Source organism: Scylla paramamosain, chromosome 47 (assembly GCF_035594125.1).
Source record: "Scylla paramamosain isolate STU-SP2022 chromosome 47, ASM3559412v1, whole genome shotgun sequence".
NCBI lineage: Eukaryota > Metazoa > Arthropoda > Malacostraca > Decapoda > Portunidae > Scylla > Scylla paramamosain.
In genome coordinates, this window is record NC_087197.1 from 2,320,001 (window position 1) to 2,330,000 (window position 10,000).

Below are 10,000 nucleotides of genomic sequence, written 5' to 3' on the forward strand. Positions count from 1 at the left end.
AGGAGTGTTGGTGTAGGAGATCCTAGGACGGGCTGTGAAGGGTCTGCCACGGTAGCTATGAGGTGCAGGCCGCTGTCAACTGTGGTGGTTCTGATGCTTTCTAATGATCTGTGGGGTTTGAAAATGTTGTTTGTATTTGTGTTTGTAATTTGATTTGATTTGATTTTGTTCCTTTTATTTATTTTATTATTATTATTTTCGGTGATTTTCTAATGATTTGTGGGTTTGGGAATGTTATTGTTATTATTATTCGTTTAATTATTTGTTTTATTCTTTTATTCATTAGTTTTCTTCGTGTGCGCGCGCGCGCGTGTGTGTGTGTGTGTGTGTGTGTGTGTGTGTGATGATTTGCAGAGATTTGTGTGTATGGGTATTATTGTGATTTATGTTGTTATTGTTATTGTTGTTGTTGCTGTTTTTTTTATCTTTATATCTTTCTTTATTGTTGTTTATCTTTTATTATCTATACTATTTTATCTCCTGTTCATCTCGTTGTGTCTGTCTGTCTGTCTGTCTTACCTAACCTAACCTTATATAAGCTAACATAGCCAAGCCCTTCTATCAATCAACTCCTTTAATTTCATCTGTTTAATTTCTCTTTCTCTCTCTTATCCACTGCTATACAGGACTAATACCCGTCCATCTGTGACCTGCCGTGACCTGTCCTGACCTGCGCAACAAGGAGAGGTCATGCGTGGTCACCAACAACAGGAGGGGGATGCCAGAGAGAGGACCAAGCCTGACCTGTCACAGAAAACGGAGGGGGTACGTGTTATTTAAAAGGGTAACTTAAGTAAATATTCACTTCCCCCTACCCTGATAAGATCATTGTAGTAGTAGTAGTAGTAGTAGTAGTAGTAGTACCTGCTTGTTTGGGGAGTGTTGATGGGGATTTCGGGGGATGAAGGTGCTATCCTCCCCAGTAAACGTTTTTGTTTCTGAAATATAAGGAAAATTAGCGAAAAGAAAATAGTTTAACCCTTTCCTCTCTCTCTCTCTCTCTCTCTCTCTCTCTCTCTCTCTCTCTCTCTCTCTCTCTCTCTCTCTCTCTCTCTCTCTCTCTCTCTCTCTCTCTCTCTCTCTGTGTGTGTGTGTGTTTGTGTGTGTGTGTTTTGTCCCTAAGTGGGTCGAGGAGAAGGAGGAGGAGGAGGAGGAGGAGGAGGAAGGACAAGGACAAGAACAAAGAAGGGACATAAATAGAAACAGAAAAAAAAGAACAGAGAAAGAAAGAAGATAAGAAGAGATGAAGGAAGGAAGGAAGGGAGGGAGATAGGAAGAAAGGAGGGAAGATAGGAAGAATTGAAGGAAGAAAGGAAAGAAGGAAGGAAAGTGTATTAGGGTAGAGAGAGAGAGAGAGAGAGAGAGAGAGAGAGAGAGAGAGAGAGAGAGGATAAAAAAAAGAAATAATGTAAACAGGATTAAGCAAGAAAAGAAGAGGGGACAAAAGAGAGAGAGAGAGAGAGAGAGAGAGAGAGAGAGAGAGAGAGAGAGAGAGAGAGAGAGAGAGAGATAATAGAAAGCAAAAAAAAGGTGGATAAGAAAACAGATAAGAAAACAACAATACGATAAACTCAGTAGTAGTAGTAGTAGTAGTAGTAGTAGTAGTAGTAGTAGTAGTAGCTATAGCAACAAGCACTAATGGAATCTGTATTACTGTCCAATCTAATCACACACACACACACACACACACACACACACACACACACACACACACACACACACACACACACACACACGTCTCACCTGGCCATACCTATACAGATAATTACCTTAGATACCCCTTAGATACACCCCCTTTCCCTCCCCTTCCCCCCTACCCCTCCCAGACCCCTTCTACCCTCTACTCCTGTCCTTCCTATCCCCCCTTACTTCTCTCTTACCACCATTTCTCTCGTTTCTCCTTCCCCACCCTCCCCTTCCTCCCTTACCCCTCTCCTCCCTTTCCCCCAATAAATGTAGTGAAAAGCAACATCATTAATTAATTACTGTTACCTTTGTGTTACTTCAGTGTTACCTGTCCCACGTCTCACCTGGTGGCTAATTAACCTTACCTGTACGTGGCCAGGGTCGCAGCAGCCACGCACACGTTGGTAATAATACAATCACGGTCTGTAGGAAGGGAGAACTGTTTGTATTTAATTGGATTGTAAGGAAAACTTTAGAAAATATAACTGTTTATTGGTGTATTTTGCCCTTGAGGTTATATACAGTGGTTAGTTAGGAATGGTGTGTCGTTAGAGGTGTGGGTGCAGGTGGAATGGTACGAAGGAAGGGGCAAGAAAGAGGAAACGGAAGGGGAAGGAAGGAAAGAGGAGGGAAAGTGAAGGAGAAAGTTGGGGGAGAAGGGTTGAGAAAAGGAGGAAAGAAGAGGAAAGTGAAGGGAACTGAAGGAACAGGTGTGTGTGTGTGTGTGTGTGTGTGTGTGTGTGTGTGTGTGTGTGTTTAAGTTATTACATAAGGTATACGAAATCTCTCTCTCTCTCTCTCTCTCTCTCTCTCTCTCTCTCTCTCTCTCTCTCTCTCTCTCTCTCTCTCTCTCTCTCTCTCTCTCTCTCTCTCTCGCTGACGTTGCACTGAGGTATACACAGACACAGGAAATGAATAAACCTGCATTTTCTCTACACACACACACACACACACACACACACACACACACACACACACACACACACACACACACACACACACACACACACACCTTGCAAAATATAACAAGCTCAAAGAATTACGATCGTTATGACCTCACTAACAAGCTCAACATTAGCGTAACACTGCTATTGTGGCGGTATTGGTGAGGAGGGGGTAGAGGAGGAGGAGGAGGAGGAGGAGGAGGAGGAGGAGGAGGAAGAAGGAGGAGAAGGAGGAAGAAAAGAAAGAGAAAAGAGGTGGTTTTGTGTGTGTGAGGTGGCTGGGGGAGGGAAGGAAGGAGGGAAGGAGGGAGGGGGGAGGAGATAGGGAGATAGTAAGAAAAGGAGGAGGAGGAGAAAGGGAAGGAGGGAAGGGAAAGGAAGAGGAAGATTGGCAAGAGAGAAAGTAGAAGAGAAGGGAGTGGGAAGAGAAAGCAGAGGGAGAAGAAGGGAGATGGAAAGAAGAGAAGAGAAGAGGGCAGTGAAGAAGGAAGAGGAGAGAAACAAAATAAATAAGAAAATAAAAGAAAAAGAGAGAAGAATATACACATATCTATTTATTTATCTATCTATCTATCAATGTATCTACTCATTAAACTATCTATCTATCTATCTATTTATCTATCTATCTACTCCCATTCTCCACCTACCTATCCACACCTCTCCTTTCCTAACAGCCCCCTTCGTCTCTCACTTGTGCACGCCCCACCTGTTGTTAATTAGTAAGGTATTCAGTCACTCACCATGCATGCTGATGAACAGGTAAACAGGTTGGCTGGTGTGTGTCTGTATCTGTGCATGGTGTGTGTGTGTGTGTGTGTGTGTGTGTGTGTGTGTGTGTGTGTGTGTGTGTGTGTGTGTGTGTGTGTGTGTTATTTGTTTGTCTATTTGTATTCTCTCTCTCTCTCTCTCTCTCTCTCTCTCTCTCTCTCTCTCTCTCTCTCTCTCTCTCTCTCTCTCTCTCTCTCTCTCGTTTTTTTTATGTCTGTCTGTCTGTCTGTCTGTCTCTCTATCAGTCAGTCAGCCGGTCATTGTGTCTGTCTGTCTGTCTGTCTGTCTGTTTATCTTTATCTATCTGTTTATCTTCCTCTATCTACTTATTGTCTATCTATGTATCTATCAGTGTGTGTGTCTGCACCGCCACAATCACCACCACCACCACCACGTCAACTAAACAGAAGGTGGAGGAGGAGGAGGAGGAGGAGGAAGAGGAGGAAGAAGAGGAGGAGGAAGAGGTAAAAATGATTCTAAATACATCTTCCTTGTATGTTTTTAGCCTTACGTCAGGAGCACACGTCACTTGTATGTGTGTGTATGTATGTATATATGTATGTATGTTTATATGTGTGTATGTATGTGTGTGTGTTCTTTTTTTTATTTCTGTCACAAATATGAATACTGAATAACAAAGATTTTCAGGTGTTTTCATGTAATTGTGCGTGTGTACGAGAGAGAGAGAGAGAGAGAGAGAGAGAGAGAGAGAGAGAGAGAGAGAGAGAGAGAGAGGTTAGTAACAGTAAGATTAGAAAGTAGACACCTGGAAAACGGTTTCTAAATATAGTAGTAGTAGCAGTAGTAGTAGTAGTAGTAGTAGTAGCAGTAGTAGTAGTAGTAGTAGCCTGGTAAACTGTGGAACTCCCTGCCTGCTTCTGTATTTCCTCCTTCCTGTGACTTGGACTCCTTCAAGAGGGAGGTTTCAAGACATCCTTCAGTTTCCGATGATTCTCCTAACTTCTCTTTCGGGAGTGGCACCTCTGTGGGATTATCTACTTTTTTTTCCTTCTCCCTTGGCCAGTGACCCTCTTACGTATATTGAAAAAAAAAGTAATAGTGATTGTGGTAGTAGTATTAGTAGAGAGAGAGAGAGAGAGAGAGAGAGAGAGAGAGAGAGAGAGAGAGAGAGAGAGACTAACGAAATAAACCGAAGCAAAATACACAAATACACATAAATCAACAAAAACCACCTCTCTCTCTCTCTCTCTCTCTCTCTCTCTCTCTCTCTCTCTCTCTCTCTCGTCTCACCCATGCTGGCCTCCGCCCCCTGCCGCGCCCCTCAGCTGGCGCCTCCCCCCTTCATAGGATACAGGGGTTAATGTCCTATCGGCGTCCTGCATGGTAACCAGCTTGGCGCCGCGCAGGTCAAGAGAGAGAGAGAGAGAGAGGGGGTGGGGGACATGTTGGGGGCTGGGTGGGGTAGCAATAGCCAGCCAATCAGCGCTTAGGTACCCACGCCGCTGGCCAATCTGATGCGTGGGATTGTGGGGAGGAACTAGAGGGAGAGCGAGAGGGAGCGGGGCGGGGCTGGTGGTGGGTGATGCATTGGGGGTGGGGAGTGAGGTGGTATGAAGTGTTCGTGTTTTGTTTGTTTTACGTAAATTTGGTTCTGAGTGGTGTGGTATGTGTTCGTTTGATTTTTTTTATTTTATTTATTTGTTTATTTATTTATTTATTTATGTATCGAAGTTTGGTTATCATTTTTTTTTATTTATTTATTTGTTTATTTATTTTTTTCTTCGATTTTATTTTGTTTTATCAATTTTTTTTATTGGTTTTATTGATTTATTGTTCTTATTTTATTTTTATTTGTTTATCTTTCAACTAGTGTCTTAGTGTATAATTTGTTGTTCTTAGATTCATTTTATAAATATCTTCATAATTATTTGTTTTCATTCGAGTAGTTTATCAATCTATTTATTTTTGTTTATTTATTTATTTATTTTTATTTACTATTTTATTTATTTTCTATTTAATTGTATTTATCTAGTTTGTTTTATTTATTTTTTTATCGATTTGTTAATTTGTTATTGTCAGATCAACTAACTACTGATCTATTTATTTTCACTCGAATACTGCGTTAACATTACCAACTGAATTATACAAAGAAAAAAAAATCATTAACGACAATAATGTACATGTATACAATATTATAATTTCATCCTCACTCGAATGCTAATAATTACCAGTACTTTTCTTCTATTTTCGCAAACTTCACAACCAGAATTCCAACAGAAGCCAGTGAATCATTTTATCTTATTCAAACACTTTTTTACGCACATAATCCCTGTTTATTATCACATGAACTAAAAAAAAAAAAGAACAATAATAATTTCATCTGCACTCGAACGCTAAGTAATGTCTTCTCCATGCCTACCCGCGCACCCCCTGCTTTATCTTCTTTTTTTACCCTATTAGGTCACAAGGGAACACAAAGACACCCAGTAATAGAACAATCCAAGTGAGTGATACAGTTGCGCATATCACTACAGATAGAGATGGGGAGAGAGAAGAGGGAGAGGAGAGAGAGAGAGGGGAGGAATGAAGAGCAGGCGTGCGGTCTCCTAGTCCACAGATACTGGTTACTAGTCCACAGGTCATCGAGGCGGCCAGATGGTTACCAGGGTGTCATGACGCTGCTGGTGCTAACTGACATAACGCTCACCCCCTCCCCCATCCCTCCACCCGTACACCCTCCCCGCCTCTCTCTCTCTCTCTCTCTCTCTCTCTCTCTCTCTCTCTCTCTCTCTCTCCAGTATTCTTTCTTAATCTTTTTTCCTTCCTTCAGTCTCAGTTTTTTCTCTCTCTCTCTCTCTCTCTCTCTCTCTCTCTCTCTCTCTCTCTCTCTCTCTCTCTCTCTCTCTCTCTCTCTCAAACTGCTACTTTCCTTCCTTCCTATATTTCTTTTCCTGCTTTTCCCTTTCTCCACTTTTCCTCACCCGTCACCCCATCTCCTCCAGTTTTCCTCTCTCTCGAAGCCATACCCCTCTATTCTCTCTCCCCCTGTCTCTAACCAACCCCCAATTCCCTCCCGCACTCTCCCACTCTCCCCCCACTCCCCCTCTAGAACTGAAGCACCGGATACAAGCAAGCAGTGAGCCTATCCCGACACACACACACACATACACACTCACAAACACGCGCGCAGGCTGTTGGGGACTGCACGCGTTAGCACTCGGGTCTCTCTCTCTCGCTGACACACACTCACTCGTCTCTCACTCGCTCACTCACAAAAGCCGTGGTGAGGTGACAAGTTGAGTGTTAGGAGGCTTCGGTTAAGAAAAGAACTGGTTATAGAAGTGACCGTGGGTGTCTGTGCGTTCGTGTGTGCGCTGTACCTTGACGGCAGGAAAGTGGAATTGATAAAAACTGTGGACAAATCGCACATTAGTAAACGTATAGACAGAAACAAGGGAAAAGAAGACAAACAGCAAGGCGAGGAGTGAGTGGCTGGGCTATCCAGTGGAATTGACAGCAGTGAACAGCAGACGGGAGGAAAAGGCCAGAAACAGGAGACAAACAGCACGACACGAATGAAAACGTGGATTTTTGGACAGAAAACAGAAAAAATAAAGCGGAAAAGGAGAAAAGGAAATCTGGACAGTACACAACAGTAGATAAATCAGACAGACAGCGATAACAGAATAACAAGACCTACCAACAAAACGGGAAACAGAAACAGAAGGAAAATAAATCAAAGCAGATCAGGAAGAAAAACAAAACCAAACCGCCTTTCCTAGGAGCGCACAGCAACAGGAGACAGCAGACACAGCATTTCACAGCACCCAAAGTTAGGCGGGGCACACACGGAGGAGGAAGACGAGGTGAACGGACTCAACGAGGAAGACGCTAAGATAAAAACAGGGGAAGAAAACGAAGGAGGAGGAGGAAGAGGAGGAAGAAGAAGAGAACACACACACACACACACACACACACAGTAACTGACATACAAAAACACACACTCACTCGTACATAAACACACAAACACACAAATTCACGCGATCCTTAAGGCGGCAAGAGTGAAAACACGTGACGAGAGAGAGAAAACTGCCTCTCTCTCCCTCTCTCTCTCTCCCTCTCTCTCTCTCCCTCTCTCTCTCTCTCTATACCATGCGGCCAAAACCAAGAGCTCTTCGCTGCAACTGTGTCTTCTGTGCCAAAGTCCCAGACAGTCTTAACACAAGGATGGAGTGTGAGACGAATTATGACAGCCAACAGGAACATCAAGCCTTGTACCTTCCCCCCAAGACATTCAAACAGACCAGAAACTACGGTAAGGGGCTGTTGGGTTGTTAAAGGTGTTTCAGGGTGTTTTGGTGTGTTTTTGGTGGTGGTGGTGGTGGTGGTGATAGTAGTAGTTATTGTTTTCTTGTTTATTTGTCTCTTCTGTCTCCTGTCGTCATCATCATCATCATCATCATCATCATCATCATCATCACCTTCTTCTTCTTCTTCTTCTTCTTCTTCTTCTTCTTCTTCTTCTTCTTCTTCTTCTTCTTCTTCTTCTTCTTCTTCTTCTTCTTCTTCTTCTTCTTCTTCTTCTTCTTCTTCTTCTTCTTCTTCTTCTTCTTCTTCTTCTTCTTCTTCTTCTTCTTCTTCTTCTTCTTCTTCTTCTTCTTCTTCTTCTTCTTCTTCTTCTTCTTCTTCTTCTTCTTCTTCTTCTTCTTCTTCTTCTTCTTCTTCTTCTTCTTCTTCTTCTTCTTCTTCTTCTTCTTCTTCTTCTTCTTCTTCTGCGTCTTCTTCTTCTTCTTCTTCTTCTTCTTCTTCTTCTTCTAATTGTTGTTATGTTATTATCTCCTCCTCCTCCTCCTCCTCCTCCTCCTCCTCCTCCTCCTCCTCCTCCTCCTCTTCCCCAGACTAATTTGTTTCTGCTATTATCATTGTTTTATTTAATCACTTCCTCCTCCTCCTCCTCCTCCTCCTCCTCCTCCTCCTCCTCCTCCTCCTCCTCCTCCTCCTCCTCCTCCTCCTCTCTTCTTTACTCCATGACCTCTTCTGTTCTGTCTTTTTTTTTGTATGTCTTAAATAATTTTATCTCTTCCTTATTCCTTCCCCTCGCTTCCTTCTCCTCCTCCTCCGCCTCGTCACTTTTCCGCTCCTCCTCCTCTTCTTCCTCCTCTTCCTCTTCCTTATCCTTGTTCCTCCTCCTCCTCCTCCTCCTCCTCCACTTGAGATGCAATTGCGTTTTTCATTTGACCTTTTTATCATTCATTGCAGAGAGAGAGAGAGAGAGAGAGAGAGAGAGAGAGAGAGAATGAGAATGTGTGTTAAGTCACGTGGAACGGAGAGAGAGAGAGAGAGAGAGAGAGAGAGAGAGAGAGAGAGAGAGAGACCCACTCATACTCCCCATCTTAGGTAAGGTCAGGAACCAAGGGGAATAGTAGGTACATGCAGCACTGTAGCCTACCATCCTCCATTTATCTCCTATTTTACGCCTTGCCCTCTACTTTACCCTAACTCCAGACGATGTGTAAGCGAGTAAGTGAACAATCTATCATATTATCAGGGTGTCAAGTACGTGTATTAGCTCATAAACATTAAGTGGTAGAATAAGTGCAACGTTCCGAAGATAAGATGACATGGACGCATCTCAATGGACCGTCTTCATCTGCGTAATGTGAAAAATAAAGACGAAATAGTCATAATAGTATGTTTTTTCTTTACTACGTTGTTTGTTAAGTTACTTGTGTTAAAAGAAACGGTGCATTCGTCCATTTATTAATATTGCTTTAGTTCTGTAAAGTATTCGTTGTGACTATAGTACTGTTAAAAAATAAATAAATAAACCTATTAGCTATTAATAATTCCATATTTGAACACGTTTTTCTTAACCATATGTCGCTGTACTAAGAAGAAAAGTTAAGTATTTTATTATTTTTATTTATTGGATAGTGTAAAAGAAAAAAAATAAACGATCTTTTTTATTAGCATTGCAAAGCTGTCGTACCTGTTGCCAAGGGTTGAGGTGCCACGTAGGTCTTTTCCAAGTGTTTTGTTGACTTCACGCCCGTTTTCTTTTCCTTCCTCGGTTTCTATTTGTGGTTTTATATTCTGGGATGAGATGCTGAGTGCTTTATTTGCTCACTTGTTCATGTTTGTGAGTTTTAAATGAGGTAGTGGAATGACTTAAGTGGAAACTGTCTTGCGCTCTCTCGCTCTCTCTCTCTCTCTCTCTCTCTCTCTCTCTCTCTCTCTCTCTCTCAAAGGTTCAGTGCGGCCTCAATGGGCTAGGTAAGTTTTTGTTGTTGTTGTTGTTGTTGTTGTTGTTGTTGTTGTTGTGCTCTATTCACCTCCTCCTCATCATCATCCTCCTCCTCTTCTTCTTCTTCTTCTTCTTCTTCTTCTTCTTCTTCTTCTTCTTCTTCTTCTTCTTCTTCTTCTTCTTCTTCTTCTTCTTCTTCTGTATTTACTATTACCACCACCACCACCAAAGAATTACTACTACTACTATTATCAATATGTGTGTGTGTGGAAGCGCGCGCGAGTATATTCACGTAATACACACACTCACACACAGACAGATAATAATAACTAATAAAAATAAATGATAATAATAATAACAACAATAAGACATGCTTTGTAACATCACAGGCATTTCC

At 42.2% G+C, this 10,000-nt stretch overlaps 2 protein-coding genes and 1 long non-coding RNA gene across 5 annotated transcripts in view; 2 read left to right on the forward strand and 1 right to left on the reverse strand.

Annotated features, from left to right (window-relative positions):
- Positions 1–3,539, reverse strand: part of LOC135094904 (protein O-linked-mannose beta-1,2-N-acetylglucosaminyltransferase 1-like) — a 9,630-nt gene extending 6,091 nt beyond the window's left edge. Inside the window, exons 1-5 of one of the 2 annotated variants that reach the window (XM_063995411.1) lie at positions 3,371–3,539; positions 2,052–2,109; positions 865–938; positions 671–744; positions 1–108 (exon numbers count right to left, since the gene is read on the reverse strand). The exon at positions 1–108 is cut by the window's left edge and continues 435 nt beyond it. The gene's annotated coding sequence lies outside the window, so the exon portion shown is untranslated. Of the gene's footprint in view, positions 109–670; positions 745–864; positions 939–2,051; positions 2,137–3,370 lie in introns of those variants that run through there. The other variant, XM_063995412.1, reaches the window with a different exon arrangement.
- Positions 1–6,129, forward strand: part of LOC135094912 (uncharacterized) — a 10,354-nt gene extending 4,225 nt beyond the window's left edge. The window contains exons 2-3 of one of the 2 annotated variants that reach the window (XR_010264007.1): positions 627–765; positions 5,820–6,129. This is a non-coding gene — a long non-coding RNA (uncharacterized LOC135094912). Of the gene's footprint in view, positions 1–626; positions 766–2,008; positions 2,176–5,819 lie in introns of those variants that run through there. The other variant, XR_010264006.1, reaches the window with a different exon arrangement.
- Positions 6,130–6,505: 376 nt separating this feature from the next.
- The window catches only part of LOC135094909 (microtubule-associated proteins 1A/1B light chain 3C-like), a 22,237-nt gene continuing 18,742 nt past the window's right edge, over positions 6,506–10,000 (forward strand). The window contains exon 1 of the mRNA XM_063995418.1: positions 6,506–7,674. Within this exon, the coding sequence (XP_063851488.1) occupies positions 7,512–7,674 (163 nt within the window). The 5' untranslated portion in view covers positions 6,506–7,511. The remainder of the gene's footprint in view (positions 7,675–10,000) is intronic.